This window comes from Triticum urartu, chromosome 3A, assembly GCF_056163025.1.
Source record: "Triticum urartu cultivar PI428250 chromosome 3A, HENAU_Tu73, whole genome shotgun sequence".
Classification (NCBI taxonomy): domain Eukaryota; kingdom Viridiplantae; phylum Streptophyta; class Magnoliopsida; order Poales; family Poaceae; genus Triticum; species Triticum urartu.
This window is the reverse complement of record NC_141875.1, coordinates 83,501,779-83,518,431: the sequence shown is the minus strand read 5'-3', so window position 1 is coordinate 83,518,431 and position 16,653 is coordinate 83,501,779. Positions and strand designations below refer to the sequence as shown.

General features: G+C 43.6%; 2 protein-coding genes across 3 annotated transcripts; both read right to left on the bottom strand.

The window, feature by feature from the left end:
• Positions 1–7,707: 7,707 nt before the first annotated feature.
• On the bottom strand, positions 7,708–8,474 carry LOC125548022 (uncharacterized). The gene has a single exon (XM_048711730.2). The coding sequence runs from the start codon at positions 8,388–8,390 to the stop codon at positions 7,953–7,955; it is 438 nt and encodes a 145-aa protein (XP_048567687.1). The 5' UTR covers positions 8,391–8,474; the 3' UTR covers positions 7,708–7,952.
• A 3,892-nt stretch (positions 8,475–12,366) lies between these two features.
• LOC125542994 (TSL-kinase interacting protein 1) lies at positions 12,367–16,354 on the bottom strand. 2 transcript variants are annotated; one of them, XM_048706241.2, is made up of 9 exons: positions 16,041–16,354; positions 15,806–15,954; positions 14,834–15,020; positions 14,466–14,662; positions 14,122–14,360; positions 13,561–13,834; positions 13,102–13,476; positions 12,931–13,020; positions 12,367–12,828 (listed from the first exon to the last, which is right to left on the bottom strand). In XM_048706241.2, exons 3-9 carry the CDS (start codon positions 14,943–14,945, stop codon positions 12,700–12,702), a joined length of 1,416 nt encoding a protein of 471 aa, XP_048562198.2. In that variant the 5' UTR covers positions 14,946–15,020; positions 15,806–15,954; positions 16,041–16,354; the 3' UTR covers positions 12,367–12,699. The 2 variants fall into 2 exon arrangements, with proteins under 2 accessions (XP_048562198.2, XP_048562196.2); XM_048706239.2 differs by lacking the exon at positions 15,806–15,954.
• Between the last annotated feature and the right edge of the window lie 299 nt (positions 16,355–16,653).

Sequence of the window (16,653 nt, the reverse complement as noted above, 5' to 3'; positions counted from 1 at the left end):
CACGCGCAGAGCCGAATCCCAGCCGCACTTGTGAGGCCGCCGCCCGAGGAGGCCGACCCGAGGCTCACGAGGGAGGGATGTGGGGAGAGGAGCCGCACCAGGACAGCGCGCCCGGCCGCCGGAGGACCGCAGCGAGCCGGGGGAACGTAGGGGCTGGCCGGGGAGAAGCTCCAGATCCCGATGGCGGGGGTGGGGGGAGGGGGCGCAGCCGCGCAAGGTCACGAGGAGAAGGCCCGGAGGCAGCCGGCGGCCGTGCGCAACGCCACGGGAGGGGCTCGGGGCGCTCGCGTCGTGCGTCAGATCCGCCGTGGGGGAGCACCAGGGGTGGCGCAGCGCGTCAGATTCGCCCCGCCGCTGCCATCCTGGGGTCCGGTGCGGCTTCGCCGGCCGGCCCTCCGGCAGCGGCGATGCGGGAGAGGGCGGCAGGGAGGGGGCTGCTGGGCGGCGGCTGGGTTCCCCCCATGTCGCCCGGGGAGGAGGGCGATGCGGGGGTCCTGGAGGGATTCCAATCTGTTCAGTCATCAGGGAGTGAAATTGCAGCTCTGTCTAATCTGTCCCAACAGACAAATTTGAAAAGGATCGGTGCCCAGAAGACTAACTCAAAGAAGGAGCGCCGCCATCCGTCCAGACATCAGGATTCTCCTCCCCGTCACTGGCGGCCGGAGCGGCAAATGAAGGGGAGGTGAATCCATGGGCTCGCCAGCAAAGATCGAAGGAAGGAAGCCTTTCTCAAGTCGCCTTAGGCTTACGTCTATTTGTGACTTCTATTTTATTGAATTAACCTTCGGCAGATTTGGCAAGAAAATATGGCAAGATGTGGCATTGCAAGGCGCAGAACCAAACATCTACAAGATTTGCGGAAACAAATTATATGAGACCAGGTCTCACGGTTAGCACGTGAGACCCGTCCTGATGGATGACACGTGGCATTCACAAATCACAAATCCCTCCCCCTCTGATTTTAAGTGGGGGGTGAGGGATGCTTTATGATTTGTGAATGTCACGTGTCATCCATCAGGATGGGTCTCACGTGAGACCTGGTCTTATAAAATTCTTTTTCAGGATTTGCAAATAGTGTGGTTTCTCTGTACCTTCCTTTTTAATTTCTTTCTTTTTTTGCCAGAACACGCATAAGACTTGCGTGTCTTTGAATTAAGATTGGAGAGAAGTTTGTGGACCTTTTTCTTTCACACGAAGGACTGTGTTGCGACCCAGCAATGTTAGCAGAAACTAACATCCAGATGGTCATAAACTACGTTTCTTGATGCTAATCGAACAAGGATAAATGGAAAATAAACACGGGAAAGGGCGAGGATACTTCGATCGAAAGGGAATTTGTTGTGGGCGGCAGGCACGCCATGCCGCTGCACGCCGTCCATCGGCGTTCAACAGTTAGCATGTGACAGCCTGACCCCTCACACTAAACTAATCATCATCAGCCTTCCCAGATCGATCCCCTTTCTAACGACGCCAAGATGCGTTGTACACCTGCACGCATGTTCTCCTTGGCCGCATATATGCGTACTGGTCGCACGCGTGCATGCACACTAGTGCAACAGTAGCTCCATGAGTGATCGATCATGGGTGACCTACTCCTACTGATACACGGTGCTTCGCTTCGGTTTCCTAGTTCTTTTTCTATTTTTTGCGGGGAGGTTTCCTAGTTTTTCGACAAGTACATTTTTATTCTGTAGTTAAATCGAGCTCCTGCAACCGTACTAAGCGAATGTGCAGGCTATGCATAACAAGATATACACAGTCAACACGTCCAGAAACATAAAAACATACCCCTAAAAAAAGAAATATAAAAACAAACATTCATAGAAAAGGTAATTCAAGCTAACCTACGATCGAGGAGGTCATATCCAAAAAATTATCCCGTCACGTCACGGATGGATTCCCTAGTGGTAAGCCCTATCAAGCAAAGCATAACGACCTTTCAAGTTTTGGTTTTTGGTTTTGTACTTTGTTAAGTTTAATTTTGGTAAGAAATCTTCTAAACAAACAAACTAGAAAAAATGGAAAAAGAAAAAAACACAGCTATTGTGGCTATGGTCTCACAGTACCTCAACTTTTGAGATATTTACCAAAAACCCGCAAAATTTTGGGTAAGTTGTTTCACAGAATCCAAATCTTCCAGATTAGGACGTTTGACACTGTTTCTGACAACCTAGAACCACTAGTTAGTCACCATGTGTGGCAAAAGAATGAGTTAGCCTAGTTTTTTTGCCGGACCATCCATAATAGACACGTCCCAAAAACAAATCTTGATATTTTTCATTTTTCAAACAAAATTGTAGATGAAAAGGACAGTTTGAATCTTCTTTAAATCTGTTGAGCCGGATGAGTTGAAATCTTCCCTAAATGCTCAGTTTGATCTTGTTGATTGTATGGAATTGTTTCCGATTTTTGTGGCTACTTTTTGTTTGGGTCAAATGCGAGCTAAGATTATAGTTGAAAACAAAAATTTGAAATTTCTCTCAAGTTGTTGAGCCAAAATGAGTTTACATTTTCAAGAATGTTCAGCTCCAAGTTGTTGATTATTAGATTATTTTAACAAAAATATGGATATTTAAAATTTTAGCTACAAAAAGTGAACATCCGCCAAGGCGACCGAATCCAACCGTCTTCCCTGCCTTCTACGATCTGGACGCCTTGGAGAACCTCGCCGGATCGGTGGTGTTCCAGGTTAAGATCATCGAGCCTGAGCACTTTCCCTGCCTTCTCGCGTCGGCGGACACTACGTTCTCTGACCTTGATGGCTTGGAACATCCAGTCGAGGCCACCGAGTCTGGCCACCTTTTCGCCTCGTTAGATGTTATGCCCATGAGGTCTCCGACCGGACGAATTGGAGCATCTCGCCGGGTTGGTAGGGTTCCAAGTCGAGGCCCTCGAGTCTGGCCGCCTTCCCCACCTCCTTGCGTCCATCGAGATCTCTGATCCGTACGACTTGGAGCATCTTGCCGCGACGGTGGGGTTCCAAGTCGAGGCCACTGAATCCAACCGCCTTTCCCGCCTCCTCGCCTTCGCGCTCGAAGATGTATCAGTTAGGTACAGTTTGGACCACATTTCGACCATTTTCATACTGCTTATCATACACTAGCAGGTTGGTATGGCGGCTAGCGATCAACGATGATGTAGGCTATGAAGATACAATAGTCAAGTCAGTAAGTTTGTTACATGTTTATCACATACATTTTTTCATCGCCATAATAGAACTTTAATGAATCTATACATAATATCTACCGCTTAAAGAGTGGAAAGCCTAATGGTCGGCGACGGTGTGATTATTGGCATATCCGGTATGTTGGGAGTTATAGTTATCATTAGACTAAACATTTTTACTTGTTTATAGTACAACTTATATTTTGAACATATGATCTTAAGTAGTATGTTTTTTTATATATTTAGCAACTGTAATGCTAAACTAAATATTAAGATAATTTTAAGAATATTTCACATCAATAGAGGAAAACACAATTCCACTAAAATATTACAAGGAGTGTGACAGAGTTGTTTCTTTTCGAAAGACATTGTCCTTTTTTGGTTTAACAAAAATCTTCTAGATCAATTTAAAAGAACAGAAGTGCGACTGTTCATAGATTGATTTGTGCTACCTAGATAGATTGCAAATATATGTTGGTGTTTGTGTCTATTTTAATTTCCTTATATATCATGGCAGGGAGCTATAAATTGACCGAGGTTTCTAGAATGCATTTTTTCTATTTAGGTGCAACTAAGAGGAATGATTATTTACACACTAAATAGAAAAGTTATGAATATGGAAAATATCTATGAGTGTTTTGTCCTAGAATGGTTGCATTGTTTTTTATTGGTTCTTCCATTGCCAAATATGCCTTTCGTGCTCTTTGGTTCAATAATGAGCTAGCATCACATGCATAATTTACACTTGGTCTTGAATTAGCATCATTGGGTTCAACTTTTTCACTTTTTGGAGTTCAACAAATAGCATCATTGAGTGCAACAATCAGTATCATTGAGTTCAACCACCAAATAAATCAAAATCAAAATTACCATAAAATAATTTATATTTTTTGGGAAACACTAGTTATCTTAAAACAAAGTAGCAAACAAGAAGAAATTCTAATACCAAAAGAAGAAGGCAAACACCACTAGAATTTCACGAAGAACGAAAAAAATGAAAAAAATAATAATAAGCTAAGGGGAAATTAGAAGTATATGAAAAAGAATCTTGAACTTCAAGAAACTAACTAATAATCCTGAAACATCAAAAATCTATTTTTTTGTGAACTCGAGTGATCTCCGAATCTTTACAGACTTCTTCTTCGAGAATCACAATCACTCTTGGTCTCTGAAGAAATTGACACCTAACCGTCTGGAGAGTTCGCAGCTCTCAAGAGTAATAGGTGGGGCATACTGGACTTAGATTCGAATGATGTTAAACCACTATCTAATTTTTTGGCTCTGGGGTTTCTCTCTCGGTGGATTTTAAACACAAATCACTTAGGAGAGAAGGTTGCTCACACAAACTTCTCGGAATCAAACGGAGCAGCCACCGGACAAAGCCGGTGCGGGGTGGCTATTTATAGCTGCAGCCTTTCTTGATGAGAAATGACCATTTTGGACACGCGTTTCGGCCAATGACCAACCGACACGTCCTCAACGGTCGGATTTTGGGAGCAACAGTAACATTACTTGAGGTACTAGATCATACCCCGTGCGTTGCTACGGTAACTTTGTTAAAAAATGCGTAAATAGTTGCTAAAAATAACTAAATCTAATGAAAATAAAATATAAACTTGACAATTAATAAAACTTATGAATTACTGTTAAAAATATCATTTTGAACAAAAAATTGAAGGATGACTTACATGCATGTATGATATGGCAGCATTACATGCATAGACTAATGCAAAAAATAATTGTAATTTATAAGTTTGCTTATGTGGCAGACTTTGCATGACTTAGTGGGAGAGACTTAAATGTGTGGCCTTAGTGAGGACGTTGAGATGGACACTTTGCATGTTGAGAAAATTGGGGCCAACTTCTTAAGAATGTAAGATAAGTAGTGCTAACTCTCCGGTCAGAGACAAATCTCTCGCAGCGAAGAACATAGTATCTTGCTGGTCAAGTATTTGCACGAAACACAAAGAGATTTTTCTCTCAACTCACATAGGATTGGTTTTAGCATCAGAAAATCAAAGTTTCGAACTCTATCCCTCCTAATAGTACGGTGGTCATATGACTCAATAAAGAGAAAGAAGAAGAACGAAATAAATGGTACGTCTTCATTTCTTCTTCAACTTCTCGGCTGCAGTCAATTCCTTCGGACAGACACCGAACCAGTAGCTTTGCGTCAACATATTTTTGAGGTCACTCTTGACAGCATAATCTTCGGTGATAATCCTCGCTGCCACGCAAGAGATTATCTTCGGGGTTTGTACCAAACGCCTCATGACTTCAGGGACCTGTTACTATATGTGCACTAGTAAACACATCAGGTCTTTACTGTTTTTGACAGCAATTTCCAAAACATAAGAATACAAATTATTGCACCAACGGTTATCTTTCTGGTATTTATTTTAATTTTCTCTCTATTATATTCATATAAAAAATCTCTTTTGTGGTCACTGGGTTGTCAGAGGAAAAAAAAACTACAACCACCGCCATGTTACTGGTCATAATTTTTTGACGTGACAAAGACCAAAGATGTTTGGTGTTGAAATTAAGTGAAGGGTCAAACGCTCAAACGTGTCCGGCCCCAACCAAGTTTAAACTCGCCGAGCCGAACAGTATAGGATGGCCCTCTTCGCAACTTTTATTTTACTGTATATAAGATGCATGCATGTACCTCGACCACCTCATATTAGTAAATTTCACGCTAAAAACAGTTCAACGTATGCAACCTGCAGAGCTTACATTGTCTCGGCACGATCTTCCACTTCAAGCAAAGGTGGGCACTTGCAGATGCATCGTACATGACACTCGACAAGCGAATTTTACTCGAAGACTGTAGCCGGCCCTGGTATCTGAAACATATTAGTACATGAGATCGATCGATACTAGAGAATGTGGTATCCTGGTGTGCAATGGATCATGACCCGAGTGCACGCATGCGTTGCTCTTCGTTCGTTGTACATGGTCTCGTTGCATTCATTATCTTTGTTGGAGAGATCGAGAGCAGAGCATGGATCACAGAGAGCAGAGATCCAGCGTACCTGACAGTAGGCCTCATGAACGTTATTAGGAGTTAAAAACCTGGATCATCTCCATGTGCAATTGTCATATATTTATTTGCTTCAATCAGGCTCAGTTTGCGGTTGTTGTCGGATTTTATTTATTTTTGCGGGGAATTGTCGAATGATTTCTTACTGTATTTTTTTGTTGTAAAAAATTGGTGTAGAAAGTTAGTCACAAAAGTAGGCAAAAATGGAAGAGCAAACATCAGCTAAAACAGGGGAAAAACCTTTGGAACAAATGGAATTGGATTATTATTATGGTTATTTATCGTTTATGCCACTGGTTACATCTCACTACTCAGCTCTGCCATTAAGAATTTCAATTGCTCAAAAATGCCATTGCTTCGTTAGGCGCATGTTAATAAATATCACTGGACACCATTACTGTCATCTCAAATCTTGTTTGACATGTTATAATGACGAAAATACCTATAGACCAACATGTCAGCTATCCCTCTATCTCGCTACAATAAAGTGTAGGTCCCACTTAATCCCAATAGTATTCTTATTTTTCTATAAAATTATTCGCTTGCTTACTCATGACATATTATGAATTCATGATACGCCGCAGTACCAAATGCAGCCATAGAGCCATTCGATAGATTTGGGAATTTTAGGTTCGTTTTAAAGACTTGACACAGGTCTCTAAAACATCTTATATTTATTTACAGAGAAAGTAGTACTTCCTCCGTTCCGAAATAAGTGTCTCAACCTCCGTTCCGAAATAAGTGTCTCAACCTTAATACGATCGAAGGAAGTATACGTGATAATCCACTTGCAAATGGACAAAAAGTATTAAGGTGCCAAAGTGGTGAACCTACGAAAAGAACAGCCCTTTTCTTTGATGGAGACGGGCAACAAGATTGCCTCTTGGTTTAAACTTTAAAGAGCTAGATTAACTGCGACCTCTGCCTTTCGAAAGAGAGATGAGGTCGGCAACAATGGCGTGTGATGCCAACCCCATCCTCTCTCCTAAAAGCCATCCTGAGTTTTCTCTAGGACCGTTTTTCTATTAATTTGTGATGCAAAACTGTCAATGGAATGAAGTTTGCTTCACCAGATTGTCGTTGTTGTGTGTGAATTTCCTGTAGACGGTCAGATATTTCGCTGTCATGTCTTTGTGAAAATCCCTTTTGGTGGTCAAATTTGCAAGCGTTTGGTGCATTGAAAAAGAGGAACACGGAGGACTCCAATCAACTTCACATGTGCGGACGCATCGCCTAATCACCAAGAAACATGTTTGACCAAGCTAGGTTATCTGCACTTTACACCTAATTGCTGCGCACACACTTTGAATTGGATGAGATTGTTCAGAGTAAAATCTGTAAAGAGAGCATAAAAGTGATGAGCAGTTCCTGGTGAGATTTGCAATTACTGTAGATTCTTGCAACAAAACTGTTTTCACATGCTTGATAGATGTTGGAACTAAGCAAATCATTATCACAGTATGTATATCTGATTCAACATTGCAAGACATGTGAGTGAGTTGCTTGCATCTTGCTGCGAGATTCATAAAGGTTTGGGGCAAAACCGATGAAGATTGATGCAGATGCTGATCATGATATTGGGATTGAGGGGCTACCATTTACAGGTGGGCAAAGAACATTCCTTTTCACAGTTGTTGAGGACTCCAAAACTGAGACAGAGACGAGAAAACAAGAAACAGAGGAAGAAACAAAAGAAACGACGGTCAGCCGCCGCCGCGGCCGCCGGCGGCGGGGCGTGTCGTGCCTACACGGCGACCCGCTGCAGGACCCTGGAGGGGACGGCGAAGCGCGCGGAGAAGGAGCGCGAGAGGTTGTCGGGCTCCACCCAGGCCGCGCCGTCGTCGAAGTTCTGCGCGTAGCTGTACGCGTCGTATGGCTCCCGCGCCGCCGCCGCCGCCGAGGAGCCCCCGACGGGCACGCAGCCGGTGGAGCAGAGCAGGATCCTCTTCTTCTCCCGGACGATCTTCCGCCACAGGCCCCTCAGCCTCGTGCCGCACCCGCGCGGCGACGCGGCGGCGGGCGGCGCCCTCCCGTGCCGGGCGACGCCGGCCTTGTCGAAGTGGCCGTCGTCGAAGTCGTCGTCGTCGAGGTCGAAGCCGCCGCGGACGTAGCCGCGGGACATGGAGGGGGCGCAGGAGCAGGAGGCCTGCCGCTGGAACCGCATGATGTCGGCGCCGTCCATGGCGAGGGCGGGGGACAGTGGCGAGAATCAAGAAGAGGAGGTAGCGGAGCGGTTGTGGGAGGCGGGAGACGCCGTCGTGGGTCGCGTATATGTAGATGGGCAGAGAGGTGGCCGGTGGGTGTTCTTTTTTTTTTTTCCTTTAATCTTGGGTTAGGATGGAAATCTTCTCCTTTTTCTTCTTCAGCCGAGGATGGGAATCTTCTTAATTAAGTGAGTACTGCTAGTAAATAAGTGCTATTTTTTAGGGGTGTAAATAATAAGTATTCATATTGTGCTAGCATGGCACCAACACATTTCTGACTGGACTATTTATTTTCTGATGAAGTGAGAGTAGCTGGCTGGAATTGATCATCTAACAGCACATAGCTGACTGGAGTACCCTGGAAAATTAAACCGAATTACCCACGCAGAAATAATTGCATTGCATGAAAACTATATTTCCATCGCATGAAAAATGTTACATGGAAACAACTTGAAACATGATGTTCTCATCGTACATCACAGTGTCGGGTAAGCGTCGACATAATTTTTTGTTTCGTGACAAACATGTTGCGCGGGGCTTGTGATACATTATATGGATATATGATTCAACGTGCATATATATTTATGTTTCATCAACCAGCTAAGTGCCTTCTAAAAATGCATTGCTAAACACAACATCAATTATAGAATATCTCATATTTATGTTTCATCAACCACCTAAGATGTCTTCTAAAAATAGCATTGCTAAACACGACATCAATTACAGAATATCTCGTTGCAACGTCTGAGTGAAGGATCATAGCTGGACTTTTCATGTTGTGCTTCCCCCCTAAACCCTCAAAATACAGCTATGTCAATCAATTCTTGCTGTCACTAAGCCATGTGTGTCTTTACTATTTCAAACCCCCAAGACCATGCATACAACTGGCGCATGATGGGAATGAAGAGAACGTGACCTTTATTTGCTTGTTTTTCATAATGCAGAAGATATGTTTTGATACGATTTTGATATATACAGCCAGAGTCTAGAGTAATGAACTCACCATCTCTATTTAAATTGCCTATGTAACCCTTTGCAAACTTGAACTTGAAATTGTTTATGTTTTCCCAACAAACAAATATGTTTTCCCCCCAAAAAAATGTCTTTTGCACTAAAACATTTTTTGACACGGTACAATCGTAGATGCTCACATACACGCACATACAATTACCCTATGAATGAAATCACCACATGCGTGTCGTAGTCGACGTGAGCGTCTCCCACTAGGCAAACATCGCCAAAAAGTCTGAAATAAATCCAGAAAAATATGTGCACCAATGTCAAGTCTAGTATTTGAACCATGTTGGATTGGTTCCAGCAAAAGGAATCTAACCATTTGAGCTATCCTCAGTTCGTTGCACTAAAATGTAATGATTACAAGCATTATGCATGGAGCGAAAAAGTCATAATTCATATGGTTAGAGAGGGCATGAATTTCCAGCTTTTTTTAGCCATTTGCAACTAAATGGTCTGAGATGATAAACACATCTTAGGCTGTCTCAATCATGAGAAGTTGAGAATTATTTGGGATCGTGGTCCATGGCTATAGAAGTTGACATTTTGAAGACCCCTTTGAAGTGGAGAGGGCACCAACTGGCTAGCAAACAAACCAGCCGCTCTCCTCCACTCATGGTGCCAATGGCATGACATGATCAAATTGCAAGATGGCTCAGATGTAGCTTTCTTGTAACGGGAAAATGCCTTTTGGCTCCTGGTGTCATGTGACCATTGTGGTAGATAATGTCCTCAAGTCACGTTGTTTTCAGGGTTTTTTTTTCGCCGCTACCAAATTCATGTGTTCTTTTGTTTTAGACAGAGCCGACACAACATCTTGAGATTGAAGAAGTCACCACAGACGCCTTCGTAGTTGACGGGAACATCTCCTCCCACTGGACGAACATCTTCAGAAAACCTGAAATAAATCCATGAAAATGCGAGCACTAGTGCTAAGTCTAGGACTTGAAACCTGATGGGCTAGTTCCACCATAAGGAACCTAAGCATCTTAGCTACACTCAATTTGAGCGTTTCGAAAAAGGCCTTAATCACATGTTTATGGGGATCATGAAATTGGACGTGTCTAAAAGAAAAACTGTTTATTTAGGAGGTTACCTGAATTTTGACACGGTAGTGCACTATTATTTTTCTCTTTCACAACATAAAGTACATTTAGGCGCGTGCTTAGGCTCCATTGCCGGTTTATCGATCTCGGTGCTCATCATTGCATATGGAGTGTCCATTACTTTGGGATCAAGAGATCGATCATGATCGCCGAAGCGGCCCCAACTCTACCAGAAAGTACTTTTTGTTGATCATGAGTTCATGACTCAGCCTCATCCTGTAATCACGTTTGGTTTATCTGGTGCCAGTTCCTCTCTGTACATGCGTGTGTATTGTATCTTAATGTCTATCGTCTTAACTGGTTTGGAACGGGATTCCATTAGGCCAAGCTAATTGAATCTTTGTCTGGTTGCCAAGTGGCAGGTTAACCCTTCTGTTAGGCCTACCGTTCGGCAGCTTGGCTAGCTGTTCGTTACTTGGGGAAATCAGTCCATGCTCTGATACTGATACAATATTGTGTCATTGTTGTTGCATCAGCCATATACTTAGCATTTTTCCTATTCTTTTCTTCTTATGAAACGAGTAGTGTGCAAGTAGAGTAATGTAGTGACAGGTCTACTGACGTCGACGTCCAGGTTACATGTAGTGGCACTTTAGCAGTTGACGCGGCAGTTACATGTTTCCCTTCTAACACACACAAGCGTGTGGAAGATCAATCTCTCGAGGGATTTGGATTTGAACTGTTGATGAGCTTTTTTGGAGGGTATGGAATGAGCGAGTTTTGATGGGCACAGCAGCAACAACAATAACAATAACGGAGAGATAAGTATGCACTAGTGTCAGTTTCGCTTCGATGGAACGCCAGATTTGACCATCGACGCAAGCGCCGCATGTTGCGGTTGCGGATCTCCAGGCAAGTTGGTGAGGAAAAGGGATCCGATGGTCAAACAAAGCAACCAGGATCAGATCGGTTGTGAAATCCCTTCAAACTTGTTTGACTTGAAAAATTCCCTGGGAGCTTTAAAACATCGTGCTTCACAAGTGGGGAAAATGGCGTCTGTTCAGACTTGTCCGTCAGAAGAAGCATTCTCCGTCAGCATCTCCCAGTTAAAAACGATCCGCAACGGCCAACAGTATCCATAAATATGTAATGTACGTATCCAGCTGGGAAAATGGCTGGTACCGTAGTGACGGGTATTGAATCCGGATCGCGACGCCGTCTTCTCAGCTCGCTAGCGTACAGCGGAACACACGTCGCGGAACAGAAGGCGGCCACAGGTGTACAGCCGCACACGCTACCAACGCTGGCGTACTCCTCCCTCGGTCTCCCGAAAGGAAAGAAGGCAAAATAATGCTCCTGGTTGCTTTGCTTCTTTGTGACTCGGAAATGCTCCTAGGTTGCTTGCTTCTTTATAGAATGAACAATATAAAGACATGAAATAGAAGTGCATCACTATGACCCGGTTAAAAGATCATATGGAACTGGTCCCTGTAAATGAAAGAAGAAAAAAGTTAGAACTCCTTTGCATGTTGTCATGTCTAGAATTCTAGACATGTAAACTAGCCATCTGGGCAGGATTACCGTCAAGAGTTGAGTGAAGCTAAGATAGTAATCTTCAGACCCCTTCTCTTTGTCTCTGGAAACGCCGTCATTTGCAACTTGTGCTTCTAGGCCATCACGATATGCCTCTTCCTCAACATCTTGTATCTTGTAGTAAAGGACAACAGGTGAGTTCCAGGAAATAATGGACAGAATGATAACACAAAATTGATATCATCATTCAGCAACATACCACTGAACTTCTCAAGCAGCTGTTTCTTTCATGACAAAAGCGCAAGCACAATCAACTTCAAAGCAATGTAACGATGAAGAATTGATCAATTTCAGTAAGCCATTCACAAGTAAGCCCGCTCAGGTTTTACATAAAAATATTCAAGTCCAAAGTTTCAAAGAGAATATCTGCTTGTAAAACATTTGACGAAATACAGGATGCACAGAAAATAGTAAGCAGCCGAGCAGATTATGGACAATTTTGAAAATACAGAGTTCTCGCAAGGAGCGAGCGATCAGCAAGAAATAAGTTTATGCGACTAAGATGGGCCGTTAACTGATTATCTACACGACCAGCTTCAGTAAGCCCAAAAGTAATTGGTTCTTGAAGCAAGAAACCAAACGGTGATCTTTACAGGATCTATAACTTCAGGTCTTCGATGTAAATTTCTGAGCCTTACGAAACAGTGAACTTCGGAAATGCATCCAAGCTGTTTGCTAGCAAGCCGCTTAGACCTAAACTGTCGGTCCCACTCAAAAGCCTAGAGTCAAATGTCCCAAGCTCTGGCTCACCGGTCGATTCAGGCTGAAAGCAAACATATATAAGAATCCAATCAGCAATTGGACGAGAAAGCAAAACAAAGCATCTCAAAGATATCAATGTTTGTTAAGAGGCCCTAAATGATACCATTGGCTCATCTGGCTTCACGTTATCATTATTGCCCAAGCCTGGTATCTGAGGGGTTGATTCCTCTTTCCTGCCTTCAGTAGAACAACGCTGCAGCAAGAAAAGGGTATTAAGCAACACATACTGTGTTTGGAAGACAGAACATTACAAGAGCAAGGGAATAGCAGCTACCTGGTTGCCATCTGTATCAGACTCAGGAATTGCACCCAGGATAGACGAGGTAATAGCACTACTGTTGCCATGAGCTGAAGAGAACATCCTGGCTGAAGTTTGATTCCGGGGAAATGCATGACAAGTTTCTTCTGCATCCCAAACAGATGGATTTGAGACCTTCGGTTGGTTACTTGTTTGCTGGTGAGCAATCAAGGAGGCAATAGCAGCATCAAATGAATCGCACGTAGCAGGAATCTGCTGGAGAATCGAGCTATTTTGCAAAGGCGGTTGTTTACTGTCTTGAGAGGGTACAGCCTGTGATAAGAGTGCTCCGAAACTGATATTGGATATGCAGTCTATCCATGAGAGAGGCGTCACTTTGCTTTGGTTATCCTAATTTTGGAAACATACAAAGAGGATTAAGTCTCAAGTACAAATGACATCATTGTTGTAAATCAAATGAAATTGCATACTCACCACCACAGTCTGTTCTGTGTTACACACATCGGATGGACTGGTAAATTTACTTGGAAACTCAAAAGGATCTGAATGTTTGCTTGGAAACTCAAAAGGATCTGAAGGTTTGTTTGGAAACTCAAAAGGATCTAAAGGTTTGTTTGGAAACTCAAAAGGATCTGAAGGTTTGTTTGGAAACACAAAATGATCTGAAGGTTTGTCACCGATGGTCTTTTCTGCAGAGTGCACGGGTGCCAAAGATTCTTCGCTGCTTTGTTGCTCAAACCATCCATACCTAAAGTAAACAAAACGATAATTAGTTGAAATTTTTTGTGCCCGCTTGATTTTCATATCATGCTGTTTGACATGACGAGACTCCAAATATGAACCATCATTGCTAATTTCTTTTATGACATGCTAATAAATACAAAATCATGATCATCTGAAAGTACCTTACATTAATGTAGAGAGAATTAAACAAAAGACACACACACACGCACTCGTATGCACACACGCACACAATCATCCTCCATAGATATATTATTACGACGAAGGTAACCATTTCTCGGTAAGAAATCAAACCTTAAGCGAAATGTTGAAGGGCTGCCAACAGCAACATAAACATCAGCAGCAGTGCAAGAATCATTAACAGTCCATTTTTCACTGCCAACTAAGCTATCCGGTCTAGCACCATATGGGAAGAGCATGAGCTCGCCTTTTGCACAGCTGGAACGGCCCCATTTTGTGTTCAAATGTTGCACAACTGAGGACATCTTCTTTCGAGGAGCCAAGGTCAACTCCAGGTAAGGATTGTGTTTCTCCTGTTAATTAAGTGGTGGAACAAGCCATAAGACAAGAAACATGAACTTAAAGCACATTATATGCAGTACTTATACAAAGTCTCTTGCAAAAACTGAGATAATCACCTGCTGTAGAACCTTTTGAATCGCCTCATCTATTGGGAAAAACTGAAGCTTCATCTTTTTAGAATAATTTAGTGGTTGAGCAGATAAGTTTGTCGAATTGCTAAATGGTACTTCCATAAAGCTACCACCCTTCAGTGCAATCTTACTGCCGGTAAACAATTGACCATCTTCTCTTCTGCACTTTGCCCCTATATTGCCTGAAAAGTGATATGGTTAAGAACTTAACAGGGACATGTGATTGTTACAGTCCAAATGTAGCTGCTAACGAGCACCTACTTTTCTGCTTCAATGGTTGATTTGTCTGATCTGAAGTTCAGTAGAAACGTAATATACTACTAGAAATTAGGAATAGGACACTAACACATCACCTGATGACTTGTTGGTATATTTCCCTGGCTTCAGGCAATGCAACTTATCGCCACCATGTTTGACCTTTGCTTCTGTATCAGTTGGTTTACGGTGCTGCTGGGGAGCTTTCATGATTTTGTGATATTCGTCAGCAGTGGTAGCTATCAGGTTCAATATTGATCTAGCCCTAGGAAACCTACACCTTTCCTGCAGGTAATAAATTGTGGAAAAGGTAATCAAATCTATCTCTAGACTTTAATTTATAATAACTCTTCTCAATTTGATAAAGTCCAATACAAGATATGTTTCAGATCAGAAAATTTGCAAGTATATCAAACTAAATTCAAATACTATCAAAAAAACATGTTTTAATTTGATTTAGCAAGATTTTTTTAATTGTACTTGATAATGAGTATATACTGAATGAGCATAAACTTTCAAGCAAAAGCAAAAAACTGACTGTTTTATGTACTTACACCAACAAAGGTACCCCTTCCGTCCGGAAATACTTGTCCTATGAAAGGTTGTATCTAGACTTATTGTAGTTATAGATACATCCATTTTATCCATTTCTAGGACAAGTATTTCCGGACGGAGGGAGTATAATATTTGTTCCAGTTAGGGTTCAAAAAGAAATGTTCCAGTTTAATAATAAATTCAGGTCACCATTCAAAAAGTTCAGAATTTTATTGGCAATAAACCAAACAACTGATCCCTAATTGTGGTTGCTACCAACCACACAGTTATGCAACAACAAGCTATGCATAAGCCCCAGGTGGCGGTGGATCTCAACAAACGAATTCGTTCACGCTGGAACCAGGGGAGAATTGAGGACGAGTTCGTTCACGCCGAAACTAGGGGAGAATTAAGGATACCTATCAAAGCATAAATCCCCCTCTCATCATCCCCATCCATTAGTTAACACAGGGTTTCCGCGCTCACCTAAGTACCAGAGAAATCAAGCCAGAATCGTGGAAGGGGAGAAGGTTTACCCTGCCTTCGCGCAGCACTGGAGGGCGGCGATGGCGAAGTGACGCTCTTTTTTGACCGCGGCTCGAATAAAGAGTCAGGGGCGGCGGCGGATCAAGCGCGGATTCGGGAACGGAACCGCAAAACCTAATCCACGAATCCTACTCCGCTCCTAACATTTCAGAACCCATCAAAACCACACGAATTATACCCTACCCAACCACGCCAGGCAACCCGAGGGGGGCGGAGGGGGCGCACCTGAGCTCGAAACCCTAGATCTCGGCGGCGGCGACGCCCGATGCCGCGAAACCCTAGCTCCGGCGACGGATCCGCCGGCGGCGAGCCGGCCTCGGGGCAGGGGGCGAAAGCCAGGCGCGGAGCCGAGGGGCGCGGAGAGCGGGCGCCCACCGGAGTCGACCAGGGCTCCGGTCGGCCGGACGATCCCCTCGGCCTCGCGGGGGCGAGGAGGGGGGCGCGCGGGAGGCGGGAGGAGGAGCAGGAGAAGGAGACGGGACGGCGAAATGTTTCGGGGCAAGTTTTTGCCGCCTCTTGTCCCCGGCGCTCGGCCAAGTCCAAGCGCTCCTGAATTTTGTTCTGGGGGTCGGCCTTTTTTTTTGTTTTTTGACGAGCGAGCACGGGGGGCTTCGTGGAATATGGTACGGTGGGCCAATCCTATTTCGCGCGTACGTGCGACCCGTGCGCGTGCTTTGGCCCGGCCCAGCTAGCTTCTTTCCGGTTCTGAAAAGGTTCTAGAACCCCCTCAAAAAAATGAAAAGGGTCTAGGACGTTCCTGGACCGAGTTTTCTCTTTTTTTGTGTTTTTTCTTTTGTTTTTTTTTCTGGTAATTTTAGGTTCATTCTTTCCTTTCCTT

What these genes read in the sequence shown, in the direction of transcription:
- LOC125548022 (XM_048711730.2), bottom strand. Translation starts at nt 8,390, where the DNA reads ATGGACGGCGCCGACATCATGCGGTTCCAGCGGCAGGCCTCCTGCTCC.
- LOC125542994 (XM_048706241.2), bottom strand. Translation starts at nt 14,945, where the DNA reads ATGAAAGCTCCCCAGCAGCACCGTAAACCAACTGATACAGAAGCAAAG. An exon ending in TTCAAAAGGTTCTACAGCAG is followed by an intron (nt 14,361 to 14,465) that starts GTGATTATCTCA and finishes CTTAATTAACAG; the next exon opens with GAGAAACACAATCCTTACCT. An exon ending in ACACAGAACAGACTGTGGTG is followed by an intron (nt 13,477 to 13,560) that starts GTGAGTATGCAA and finishes TTCCAAAATTAG; the next exon opens with GATAACCAAAGCAAAGTGAC.